Consider the following 14,493-nt stretch of genomic DNA (forward strand, 5'->3'; position numbering starts at 1 on the left):
TCGCTTAAATCAAATTGAACTTGCTTCTTTAAACAAGTTGCCACAGGTTGTAGCAGAAGTGTTTCTTGTTAAATACAAAAATCAGCGATTCTTGTAAAGTATTGAGATATAAGAAGAGTTTGGTCCAGAAAATCCATGTCATGGAGTTTTTCATATTGCCCTAGGCGAGTTTTCCCAAAAGCCTGCTTATTGCAACAAAAAAATCACTGGGCGAGCCATTAGACTGCTACATTAGGTTTAGAGTAGGTAAAAAGCGACGACCAATGACCAAGGTTATGTTCTTTTTCAGGTATATTGAATGAGTGCCCATCGCTTTCGCAACGGAATTTTTTACATTATTCATTTCATTTCTTATTTATTAGGAAAATATTACGGCACTAATTTTCTATTCGCAACGTATTTTATTTTTTACATGAACTAATTATAAAATTCTGAAATTTAAATACATACACCATTTTAGGTTTGATTTGCAGTTAATTTTCGTAATTCCAATACCTGCTCGAAACTCAGCATAATTTATAAGACAAACTATAATAGTAGCTAGAAGATAACCAATTACATAAAAATTGGTATTTACATATCTTACTGAATATTGTATAAATATATAAATATATGTATAAACGTTTTTATTTATTGTTAACACGTTCGATGTTTAGGTGTGTAGAAAAGAACCCCTGAAAGCCAAGTTAATACCATTCAAGTTCTAAATAAGGACTGACGCAAATAACTGATTTTAGCACACAATTTCAACGCCCTTTGGTACGTAAGTACTAACATATATTTAAGTAAATTTAATTAGTAATCATTGGCAAGCTTAGTGCTAATTAATGTACACAAGTTTTTAACAAGTTTTGGATATGTAAATATTTAGTTTTGTTTGCGGTTTGTATGGCGGTATTGACTCTTAAAAATGTCTTATGTCTAAATTTTTAAATATATAAATATGTACATGCACTTCAGTGTATTAAATGATATTAATTAATAGTGTAACTTAAAACTACAGCTAAATAACGAAATATAATAAGTATTTAAAAAACTCTTAAACTACTTTGCCTCTTTTTGTGTATACATAAATTCAAGTTATGAAGTAACGTAGGAAACCATTTCGCTTATCTACACATATTACTTACTATACTATATTTTATATTCTTCACTGTGGCAGCAATTCATTTTATTTACAAATTTTTTTTACATCTAAATTCAGTTAATTGTTAGTAACTTATGTTAGTAGGTGTTTGAGGTTAGCTAAGGCCTGCAATTCCAAACTCTGCAACTGTGCTCTTTCATTTAGTTTTTTCTGAATACTTTTAAGGCACAAAGTTTACACTTAGTAGTTTGCAATTGTAGGTATGTATGTACATAGTTCTTATTATTATTAGTTTGACGGTATACTATTTATTACTGTAAACTTATGCATATTAGAAAGCTAAATAAACACTTTGTGTTGTTTGTGGCCTGTTGAATTACGCCGCCGGTGGCTTGCCATGCACACGGAAACGATATAGGCAAGTGTACTGCGCATGTCCGTGATTTGACTCGATGCGCAGCTCCACAATTTCATATGGCCGTTTGATATCTTTGTTTTTCACTGGAAAGTATTGCAAAGAGGCGTCATTATCAACGTATTCATACTCACCGAAGAGCACTGGCTCGTAGTCCTTTTCATGTTCGAGACCCTTGGATGGAAAAAAGAGAAGAATGTATGTATTAGATCATAATAGAATTGAAAAGTAATCATCGGTAACCGGTAGACTGACGTCAATAGTGCACCTAAGGCTGTTATTTTTTTTCATTACACGTTTGAAGACTAAGTTAGAAGGTCCTCAGCCTAGTTTTTACATATATTCCATTTCCTATTCGTTTTCCCTTGGCATTTTACTCACCAACTTCGATAGCTAACTTTTTAAAAACTCACCCAAACTGTAAAATTTCTAGGCGCAGAATCAATGCGTCCGTTTGGCGAAAGCGAACGCGGTATGTGTTCTAAAGTGAATCCAGTCACATATACCATTGAATTGAGCTTCAAAACTGCAAATACAAAAACATGTGAACGTTAAAAGCGATTAACAAAGCGTTTACCACCTTCCAACTCACCCAGAAATCCCGGAAAGCCTTGGAATGCCCAGCATTCACCGGGTTGTACCTGCGGCGAGATGGCTATGCGTGGCGTATTGGTTGGATACCACAGCGGTATGCCGAATATGGATATCTGCGCTGACTTGGGCTGAAAGCTTTCAGTACACCGCGTCGAAAGTATTTGTCCGCCCGCAGACTCCAGGGCAAAATCCACCAATCCAGTCTTGTCGGCATCGTAGATGGCCAGCACCGATTTGACAATCTTTTGCACCTCCTCTTCGGACAAAGCCGTATTGATTTGACCCTTCAACGCTGTTGCACTCTCATTATGTTTCGCCTCGACCGCAATCAGTATTTCACGCTTTAAACGCTCGCTAATATCGCGCATCAGCAGCATGCCGGAACGATCGATTTCTTCACGTATCTTGTTGTCGGTGCCCTTATTGATCGCCATCAGCCGCTCCTCGAGATAATCTTTAGCCACAAACATGTTACGCACCCAATTTTGCAAGTCGATATCCTCCAAATTGGCACCTGCTGGTGTTCTCTCTTTGAAGCCGAGTATCTCCACCAGCGACAGCTTGATCTGCTGATTGAGCAACCTGAAGTGATCATCCTTGAGCGCAGCCAGCTTGATTTCAATCTCAGCTAGCAAACCACTAAATCGCTTATCTGTAGCGAGCTCATGTTCCTGCATGCGCTTCAGCAAATCATCCTGCGTCACTTTCAATTTACTTATCGACTGATGCAGCCCTTCATTCTCGGACAACTTGTCGGAGAGCGCCAGCTTTATGAAAGCGATTTCGTTGTTGAGTTCATCGATGAGTCGCTGCTGCACCGTGTAGTGCTCACTGTAACCCGATCCTTCGCGCAGCTTCTCTGTCCCTACAGCCTGCCAATGTTTGCTCTCGAATGCCGCAGCGATACGAGCATCCACGTACTTAGCCAGCTGCGGCGCACTTAAGATACGCAACAACAACGCATCCAAATCAATACGCTCCACCAGCAGCGTATAATACTTGTGCTCGTGCAGTTCCAAATGCTCAGTAATTAGGCGTTTTATTTCCGACAAGTTTTCACTAGACAGTGGAACCGGCCGCTGCGCCAGCTTTGCACTCACCAGGTCAGCTAACCGCAGTACATCGTCCTCACTCAACTCACCCAGATTTACAGCAGTTTTTCCCTGCTGCTTTTCCAATGCTATTCGCTGCAAATTCTCCCGCATCAGCTGGACAATCAACTGTATTTGCGCTGGGCTCAACTGCTCTGCGCGTGCCGACTGTTCGCTCTGCTGCTTCGTCAACTTCAAATCGATCAGCTGTTGCACATAACTGTTAACATGGTTTAATATATTCTCATACTCCTCAGCAGTAAGCGCCTTTTGCAGCCGTTGTTCGATGTTGTGGATATGCAGGTGTGCATCGCCTCCGCCACTCCCTGCTGCACCTAAGTAGCTTGTGTAGTACTGATTGAATGACGTTTTCACGTTATCGGGTAATTGCAGGAAGTAGCCTTTCAGCGAGCTGCCCGTGGCATAAAGCGCACTCTGCCAACCAGCGAGTAATGAAAGCGGCACTAATGACTGAGTGCGTTGAAGGAAGTATGCGCGGTCATCCTGGCCAAGCAACCACCAAGCTGAAATTTAACCAACATTTTCTTAAGCCATAATGCGGAGATTGATATGAAAAGTTACTAAATGCATATTAAACTAGCTTTTTTATTTTAAGTATTTTAATGAATATAGCCCTAATTTTAAAATCCACTACTACAGATATACATATGTATCTCGGCAGTCGGTAAAGTCAGGGCGCCTAAATAATTAAACAAGTCATCAAGAAATTAATTCTTCAGAAGTGGCCTACTCCGATGTCGATAGAATCAGAAACTCATGCTCAGTTAAATAAAAAAAACATGCAAGGGGTTCTGAAATCATACCCAAGGTCTGCCCAACCATGTAAAAAGGAAATCCAATTGGATCTCTCTTTGGAGTGGCAGCACCTTTCTCATTCCGGCTAGCATGCAGGTCACCCCAGGGCAGAAACCTACTTCTGATGTATATGCCGGAAAAGGCTGCATACGAACTCCACTTCAACATATGGAACAGATGAAGCCACCTAAAGGTCTGCTTCTTAGCTCCACGGAGCTCAGCGGAGCAACAAAACTAATAATTCCCTTTGGAGCTCTTGGTCCCTCACATAGCCTATTCGTCGTATGGCGTAATGTCTTATCAATCAGCACTCAACCAAATCCCGCCCCGCGGGAGAAGACTACGTCACCACGTCTCCAACTTATCAATTACAACTTAGTGTCATCATTCCTCATTGAGCGAAGTGGTTCCTTTACTTAATGGCACTTGTTGTTGTTGTTGTAGCGCTTACTCGAACCCGCCTAGATCAGCTAGTCTCTCAGTCGTTGTCATTAAGCTTCACTAACGGGAGGCCCAGGAATTGTGCAGCTTCCACAGGGTTTGTCCATAAGGACAGAGGCGTTAGCTGCGCGGTGTTTTGCTGGCATGCGAGAAGATGTCCCGAGTCGTGGGGTGTCTCTCCGCATGCCGCTCTGCTCAGGTAGAGTTTAACCTGCTGCAGTAGCCAGAGCGAAGTTGTGCTATTGTCGTTCTAGTCTGCTGAGGCAGACGAAGCTCTGTCTCGTCCACGTCCAGTGGTTTTGTTCCCAAAATGGCATTCACAAATCGAGAGTCAGTGTAGGTCTATGGCCTTTGGATATGCTGTCAGGTCCAGAGGTTGCTTTATGAACCTCTGGACTTCGTCCGTAGGTTTATATAGGTGTCTTCTGACGTGCCTTGGCGAGAGCTCCGCCACAAGAAGGTGTCTGTTCGGGTGCCGACGTCGGTGACACCCTAATAGGAACTGCTTGCAGATCATTGTGTTATGCTCCCTGACGGGGAGCATTTGAGCCTCACTGTGTAGCTAGTCTTGCAGCGACATCAGAAGGCATCCGGTAGCTGTCCGGAGTGTTGTGTTTGGCAGGTCTGAAGCTTCGTCCACTGCATCCTACTAGTCCCCGCGGACCACAAAGTCGCCAATTGAAGTGTATGTTGCCAGCAACATTTCTTCGTCTTTGCCCCAGGTGCTGCAGACTAGCGACTTGAGGACCTTGTTGCGGCTCTGAACTTTGTTGACAATTGCTACGAGTTATCTGGGTGTTTATGGCGTTAAGTGCTGTTGTTGCCCTGTGCACTTTACGGAACCCATGCTAATGCCTAGCTGAGGTCAGGTGGTTCGTGTAGTGCGGGAGAAGCAAGGCGTCAAGTGTATTCGCTACCGGGGAATGGAGGGTTATCGGACGATAAGATTCTCCCTTGTTGGCCGATTTCCCCGGTTTGAGCAGTGGGACCACCCTCCCCACTTTCCATATGTCTGGAATGAGGATAGCCATAGACCAGCCTGCATGCATATACCGTCGTATCCCATGGCTTTGGTGGTCTTAGCGCATCGCTCCGGGTCCCAGGAAGTGTGTTCGCCGAAAGAGATTTCGACTCTGTCTCACTCTTCGTCTGGTTGGACAATGACTTCACGGTTGACCATAGCTTGCTCACAACAGAGGTGAAGTTGCAAGTCTTCAGGTACTCTTCCCACTTCTTCCGCTTATGTTCATTCACAGTTTGCCGAATCTCCGTATTGAGATCCCTGATGAGGGGATTTTCGGGATCGGCCTGTAGGTTGTCACGCTCATCGGCTAGGAAAATTCGGACGGGGGTACGAAATACATCCGGCTGGGATGAAGCGGACTGCAGCGACAATGACAACCCTGCGGAACTTATGCCAACCTATGTACGTGAGGCAGATTTTGCACTTGATTGATGTCACGTTACGGAATATTCTGGTCTGACACACCGAGCAGATTGTCGGAGGGGCCACGAGTTGTTGGCGGCAGCGTATGGGTGGTGGTGCCGTTATGTCTATGGTGTGGTCTATGGTGCCTATGGTGCGCTCTATTGTGTTGTTATGGTGCAGTCACGTTTGTGTTGAGCTGCTCACGTATGACGTGAACCATTGGCGATGAGTCCCGAGGCCTGAGCAAACTTGAAGGTGACTGACTACACCCGTTACAGGTATTACACCTACCACGTTCAGGTGTAGATTTCTGACCCAGGGTTTGACTCGATGCCAGCGCTGAACAGAAGAGTGCGGAGCAGATGTACCTAAACGGGGGTTAGATCGCCGAAACAACAACCCTTGGTCGGGTAAAACCCCTAGTCATTCCGGTACGTAGAACCGGCGGTTTTATCGACTACAAAGCCGGATTTCTACAGGGCATTAAATGGCCAAAATTTTAATGTAAACGGTGGATATAAAAAATGTTTCATAACATTACCATTGTAGCTGTTGTAACGGCATACCAATTCCCCAGGAGGGTTTTTGAAGATTTATCCGACTATCGTGGGAACGTAAAATAAATATAAATAGTAGTTAAGTTCGTTTCCGCCGGTATTTTTTATATTTATGGCACACATATTTCTTATAATTTTAATGCTGTGGCCTAAGCAACCAACATGTCACAATATAGTACACCGTATAGCAACGGAATGGTATAATTCTAGGTAATAGTAGCATCCGAACATGCACGTTTTGGAAGCAGCCACCTACTAGGTACGCCAGAAGTCATAAGTACGAATTCAAGGCTGAGATCAAGGACTACGTACAACAACCACTTTAACCGACTATGTACAGATAATGTTGTTGTTGTTGCAACGGCTACTCAGCCCTGCCTACATCGGCTTGTCCCTCAATCTTTGTGTTCAAGCTCAAATAACGGGAGAGGGTACAGTGGGAGAGGGGCATTAGTTGAGTGCGGTTAAAGGGGGCATGCGAAGAGGTGTTAAGAGTAGTGNTTTATCCGACTATCGTGGGAACGTAAAATAAATATAAATAGTAGTTAAGTTCGTTTCCGCCGGTATTTTTTATATTTATGGCACACATATTTCTTATAATTTTAATGCTGTGGCCTAAGCAACCAACATGTCACAATATAGTACACCGTATAGCAACGGAATGGTATAATTCTAGGTAATAGTAGCATCCGAACATGCACGTTTTGGAAGCAGCCACCTACTAGGTACGCCAGAAGTCATAAGTACGAATTCAAGGCTGAGATCAAGGACTACGTACAACAACCACTTTAACCGACTATGTACAGATAATGTTGTTGTTGTTGCAACGGCTACTCAGCCCTGCCTACATCGGCTTGTCCCTCAATCTTTGTGTTCAAGCTCAAATAACGGGAGAGGGTACAGTGGGAGAGGGGCATTAGTTGAGTGCGGTTAAAGGGGGCATGCGAAGAGGTGTTAAGAGTAGTGAGGTGACTCTCTGCATGCCGGGCACATCTTCATTTATCCTACTCAGGTAGGAATTTAGCCTGCAGCAGTATCCAGAGCGAAGTTTGGCTACTGTGAGTCTCCCGAGGCAGAAGAAGTGAACTCATATGCTCCTAGTATTGTATTCCTGCTCATCATTAAAGCTGGATGTCTGGAAAGAAGGTTCTCCGTTCCGGCAGCTTTTACAGAAGTCGTTTTATGGTAAAATCGACGATTTAAAATTTTGTACTTCGCAAAGAAACAATCAAAAAAAATCTATAGCTTAGATTCAATTTAAAAATACAAATAAAATATAGATTTAATAAATNTGAAGTGAACTCATATGCTCCTAGTATTGTATTCCTGCTCATCATTAAAGCTGGATATCTGGAAAGAAGGTTCTCCGTTCAGGCAGCTTTTACAGAAGTCGTTTTATGGTAAAATCGACGATTTAAAATTTTGTACTTCGCAAAGAAACAATAAAAATAATCCATAGCTTAGATTCAATTTAAAAATACAAATAAAATATAGATTTAATAAATAATAAAAAGCACTCGTATCCTTCTTCATTCAAAGGATCAAAAATATAATAATTTTTTTTTTCAGCAATCGCAAAAGTTAAAGCATTCATGGAGTATTAAGGGGAGCGGACATGACAACTTTTCAATCAAACTTTGTATTCAAATCTTTATAAGTTATATTATTTAGCACAAGAAGAAAACGGGTTTAGGTATAATNTTTATGGCACACATATTTCTTATAATTTTAATGCTGTGGCCTAAGCAACCAACATGTCACAATATAGTACACCGTATAGCAACTGAATGGTATAATTCTAGGTAATAGTAGCATCCGAACATGCACGTTTTGGAAGCAGCCACCTACTAGGTACGCCAGAAGTCATAAATACGAATTCAAGGCTAAGATCAAGGACTACGTACAACAACCACTTTAACCGACTATGTACAGATAATGTTGTTGTTGTTGCAACGGCTACTCAGCCCTGCCTACATCGGCTTGTCCCTCAATCTTTGTGTTCAAGCTCAAATAACGGGAGAGGGTACAGTGGGAGAGGGGCATTAGTTGAGTGCGGTTAAAGGGGGCATGCGAAGAGGTGTTAAGAGTAGTGAGGTGACTCTCTGCATGCCGGGCACATCTTCATTTATCCTACTCAGGTAGGAATTTAGCCTGCAGCAGTATCCAGAGCGAAGTTTGGCTACTGTGAGTCTCCCGAGGCAGATGAAGTGAACTCATATGCTCCTAGTATTGTATTCCTGCTCATCATTAAAGCTGGATATCTGGAAAGAAGGTTCTCCGTTCAGGCAGCTTTTACAGAAGTCGTTTTATGGTAAAATCGACGATTTAAAATTTTGTACTTCGCAAAGAAACAATAAAAATAATCCATAGCTTAGATTCAATTTAAAAATACAAATAAAATATAGATTTAATAAATAATAAAAAGCACTCGTATCCTTCTTCATTCAAAGGATCAAAAATATAATAATTTTTTTTTGCAGCAATCGCAAAAGTTAAAGCATTCATGGAGTATTAAGGGTAGCGGACATGCCAACTTTTCAATCAAACTTTGTATTCAAATCTTTATAAGTTCTATTATTTAGCACAAGAAGAAAACGGGTTTAGGTATAATAAAACAACTTACTGAATTTGATCCAAATGAAGAAGGATAGAGAGCACAATTTAGTGATAGCATTTATTTTACACACTCAGGAGAGTGAAGAAGGCATACTCACCTAAATGGGGAATTTGAAGCGGCACGCTACAAAGTTCATAATAAAACACGCGTAAATTTAGTTCTGGTTTTAGGACTTTATTTATTTTTATCTTTTTGTTTACAACAAAATTACAACATATTATTTTAAATACATCAAACTAAACGCGCATACTACAAAACAGATATGCAAATGTGAACGGAAAATATTTGAAGATTACATTAAGTCAATAGATCAAAAGAGGTTATTTGAATTATTTTAACAACTTCTATTACGATAATAGTTCGTTGTTGCACAACAGCGGTTACACTATAATTTTTAATATTTTGTTCTATAGCCATTGGTAAATAGGAGTTTGTGAGTATGTATGTAATAGTTTCTTATTAGGATTTTCTTTTTGTTTTTAATATTGCTTAGTTAAATTGAAATTACTAAGTATAGTAGGTGTGTGTGTGTAAGTTGATGTTGATATACTATAATTAATTCCAGTTTTCTCTATCCTTCTCCGATTGGTCTCAAACAGCTTGACACGCATCTTATTTCCTACGAGTGCATGCATTGGGACTTGGTGATTTCCTCCGATAACGAGAAGTGCAAGGCACACTCGATATATATATATATACATTTAGGCGCAAAGGCAAAAGGTAGAGGGTTAGTCTTTTTGTAACTACAGAATATGGATGTTTTGTTGGGACGCATCGCAAGGATGGGATTGACGATGATGTCCGAAATGCAACGGTTTTGTACGTTAAGACTTTTTGTACGTATATAAATTACTATATTTTGCACGAAAAAACCTACTTCTTAGAAACGCGAAATTTAAATCTTAAATAATTGTACATTTTTTTACGAAAAAAATCAATTGAGGACTTAAACGAGAAGAAACAAAATTTGCGAAAAACTAATAGAAAGATGCGCGAAAAAATATACATAAAAAAAAAACCAAAAATAATGTAAAAATGTAATTGTCGAGTTAAAAAAAAAAAATAAATAAAATGATTACAACTAAAAATAATACCGAAAATGGAAAATATACACAAATTTAATTGTACAAATAAATTAGAGCTGTTCTTGTCGAACGCTAAACATTTGCAACGTAAACTTATCATTTTTACTAGCATTTTGCACAAACATTGTGTAGAATCGAAAATGGTTAAGCACTTTTTTCTTAATGAAAATCAACGACTTTTTTCTTATGTATTTTATCGACTATTTATATTAATTGCTGCAGCAACTCTAAGCAAAACTGATAGAAATATTTCTCGATTTCAGTGCCTCTAAACACGTTCAAAATTATCTTCACGTTGAAATAACTTTCGACCCTCATCCAAAATATTATTTGAGACTATACGTAAATACATGATGTAATCATCGGTCCAAGTGCGAAAATCATTTAAGCGATTATAAGTTTGTTCTTTAAGAGCAACATATTTATCTTCATTGAAATATTCGGATACATCTGGGAGTGTGGGTAATGTGAAGGTCATTTCGGAGAAATGACGTGGCGGAAAGGATTCTTTAGGATGTAGATAATAGTAAAGGCCTGTGAAAGCGCCATTGCATTTTAAAAATGTATACATATTTTTTTATTGGAGAAAGAAAAGGGTGCAAAAGAAACGAAGGAAGATATTAGTATCAAAAAAGTTTAAATTAAATAGGAAGATAGTTATAATATGTCAATGAATTGCGTGTCTTATATAAAAATAAGTTCTTCATTTATGGAAACTAAACATACTTAATAACAAAAAATATTTAAAGGCGATTGAAGTAAAACCAATTGTTAAATAATGGAAAGCTTGGAAACATGTGGAAGTTACAAAAGCTCTATGAAAGTTTAACTAAAAAAAGTTGCACAGTTAAAGGCCCTACACTGAATCTCAGTAAAATTATAGAGTAAGTGCAGCTATACTATATATCAGACTCCTGGCATCAAGCTTTATCCATTCATACCAAAATATCAATAGTTAGATTTAAAAGGCAGAGATAATAAAGATAAACCACTTTAAAATAAGTCAGGTTTTACTCTCTCCTGTAAAATTTGGTCAACCACACAAACAAGGTTATTTTGATTGGCGGCTTTGTACTTCCCCTGCAGAAAATCTGACTAGCTCAGGACTGGCGTAGAACTAGACCTTTTGCCGACAGTACTAGTTCTAGCTTAATACCCAAGCAATGCATTCAACTGTACAGTTTTACACGTATTATTTTCCTTTTTTCATTAAAAATTGTTCATTTCTAAATTTAACGAACTTTTTGTTCAAAATAATAATAGATTGGCGCTGCTCCTATCCGAGCTTCAAAATATCGTCAATAAAACTGCAATCATGTGCCACAATCATACGTTTATCGTGATTGCAAATTCTTGCTGGCTAAAATTTTTCCAGCAAGAATTTGCAACTTCTCTCCACTTTGCGCTCTCAGTTTTTGAGTGATGGATAATTTTTTGGTCTGCACGAACCCGATTTGGACAAGAATCATGATAGTTCGTACAAATTCGTACAAATTTTTTGCTCGACGAACAGAACTATGATGCCTGCCAAAGCAAAAGACCCCTTTGGCCAAATTTGAAATTTTACAAATGAAACCCGTTTTAAATTTAGGAAGTATGTATTTACATAGTGGATTTTAAGACGTTATTTAAATCTTGTTTTTTACTGTAAAACAGGGATCACACGATTTGTACATTTGTACCTTTGGCAGTCACAGAGTGGTGTTGTCTAGAAATTTTTATCGAGAATGAGTTCAGCTCAATAACAACTTTCGACACAACACCTCTTTGTAACTGTGAAAATGTACAAATCTGTACAAATGTGCAAATCTGTACAAATATACAAATCTGTACAAATGTACAAATCGTGTGATCACTGCTTAACGCTTTGAATTTTGGCATGTGGGTTTACATATCGATGGCTGAGTGGAAGATCGACCTATCTCGGCAGCCAGTTCGAAAACATTCTATCTCAAACAACTTTTCAAGAACGCCCTATTTCAGAATTCGTTTCAAAAACGCCCTATCTCAGCTGCCGATTCAAAAACGCCCTATATCAGAATATTTTCAATACATTTTGACGTGAGATAGGGCGTTTTTGAACCGAATTTTGAGAGAGTGTTTTTCAATTAAATTCTGAAATAGGGCGTTCTTGAAAAGTTTTTTGAGATAGAATGTTTTCGAACTGGCTGCCGAGATAGGTCGATCTTCCACTCAGCTATCGATATATGAGAGCCTGTTAACAAAATATTTAAAAACCCGAATTTCCGAAAAATTCTCAAAAAAAAAACCTTCAGCATTGATGATGGCGATATAAATAAATACGCATATATAATGAATACCAAAAAGTTCTACAACCTATTGAAAATTTTTTGAATTCAATAAAAAAGGCCTCTAATCATAGTTTATACTTTGCAAAAACTACAAATAGAACAAATTAAGAATTAATATTGAGTAAATATCTCAGTAGCTATATACATATATACGTAATATATTCAAATTTATGCGCTTTAAATAAAAGCAGCATTTGAACGAGCAAATAAGTACATTCACATCGTACTCTCTACGTTTGCCTGTGTTCATGAATTTTTCCACACGTGACGCGCGCACCTACAAGGTGAATATAGACAACGACATGGCGAACCACAAAAATCTAAATGTTTATATACACATGGATAGATGTTTACAACACACCAAGTATATCTACACCAATAAAAAAAATAGCAAGAATTAAACACTTAGCCTAGCAGCATCAACAGTTCAATAACAATTTTCAAATTCACTGTCACTAGCGGCTTATTGACAAATGCTCACAACGCTTCAGGGTCAACTAGTCTGACAATTTATTACATTTTCGATAAGTATTCAATGTCAGGGGCTGAGACTACGCGTGTCATGCCTCGTTTTATCCATACACTAATTCATTCCCGCCTACATAAATGTTTTTTTGTTTTTTTTTTTTTTTTTTTACGCAGTCCATTGACATATTACAACATTCATATAACGTTTTAATACTCACCACCCAACAGCAACAATGGCAACAAGATTAACAAAAGCAATAGAAAACGTTTTTTTCCTCTGCCATCGGCGTTCGATGATTGTAGTAGCCAAGTATCCAAACACAATACAGATGAAATTATTAGATATATATAACGAAATAACCGAGATATGGATGATGATATGGCGTGTGTAATAGAGCCGAAAAAACCTATAGTGAGATAAGAAATTGCAAAAATTTCAAACATACTCGTACATAAGATATGCATATCTTACACCCTCTTCAAAAGAGACACAACTCCAAAACAATTTTGCTCGATTTGTTTGCATAAATAGCTAAATTCTCTAACTAAGAAACCACTGTTATATCTGTTTTGTATTAATTGCGTTGAAACTGTGCGATCCACCCGCAGTTATTTATGTATATTTGAGGATCTGATTTTTGAGTTATGCCTCTTTGAAGAGGGTGTGCAATATGTTGTATATTTCTATTTAGTAGTTGTCTTCTTTTAATGGCAAAAGCATTCAACTTGCGCTCTATTAGCACTCACCTCGCTCCACCTGTCCATACTTAGTTCTATACAAAGCGGTATTGTCATAGCCTAAAGCACCGCTTCTTTCGCCGCTACCAGCACCAGTTAAAGATGTCCACGCGCTGGTGATTGTGGTTACGATAGTCGTAATCATCCGCACATACCATGATTCTTGCTGCTCCTGCAAATACCTCTGATATTGCCGTTTGCGGTAGCTATCCAGTTGATCAACTTCATCGCCCGATTCATATGTTAGTTTCTCAGCGGCTCTACGGTTTTGCGTATACCGCGACGATTCATATCGCCGGCGGATGAATTCCTCTTGCGCGGGATCACGTTCGATCATATAGTTGATACGTTCGTTATGATTTTTTAAACCGTTGCGCGACATGTTCGGCATGGCCACAATGCCGGGGGCTAATTCGCGGCGAAATGACGAGTGCTCGGAGTATGTGTAATCTGTTTTTGGTGTAGTGCTGCAATAAATATAGAAATTAAATTGTAAAAATTGCAATTTGAATTGTAAAATATGACATGCACAAATGATACTCACTTCCAATACTCGCCAGCCCGCTTATATTCTAAGTAGGCAATGTGATCGCTGAGATCGCCATTGCTGTTGCTCAATATCTGGCTGTATGATTTATTGATGCTACTATTATTGCTGCCAATCCCCGCTGCAGCTGCCGATCGCTGTGAGCGCTCAAATTCTGTATTCAATGCATTTTGTGTAATTTCTTTGTAGCGCTGCGCTGCAGATTCGGCTCCAGTCCCGCCTGTGAACTGTGAGGCGAAACTTTCTAGCAAGTATTTTTGTATTGCCTTTGGAGTTGATGTGGCAGCGACACTACT

The 14,493-nt window shown here is 39.2% G+C and overlaps 1 protein-coding gene across 1 annotated transcript; it reads right to left on the reverse strand.

The window, feature by feature from the left end:
- Positions 1–227: 227 nt before the first annotated feature.
- koi (Sad1 and UNC84 domain-containing protein klaroid) lies at positions 228–14,491 on the reverse strand (the record flags this gene model as incomplete). The annotated part of the gene is made up of 6 exons (XM_017628623.1): positions 228–1,676; positions 1,916–2,028; positions 2,095–3,711; positions 13,131–13,319; positions 13,660–14,117; positions 14,195–14,491. Coding segments are annotated over 6 exons (2,887 nt in total), but the record flags the coding sequence as incomplete, so codon positions are not given.
- Positions 14,492–14,493: the final 2 nt, after the last annotated feature.

Source organism: Rhagoletis zephyria, unplaced genomic scaffold, assembly GCF_001687245.7.
Source record: "Rhagoletis zephyria isolate East Lansing unplaced genomic scaffold, Rhagoletis_zephyria_1.1 Rzeph_scaffold_06081, whole genome shotgun sequence".
In the NCBI taxonomy this organism is placed as follows: domain Eukaryota; kingdom Metazoa; phylum Arthropoda; class Insecta; order Diptera; family Tephritidae; genus Rhagoletis; species Rhagoletis zephyria.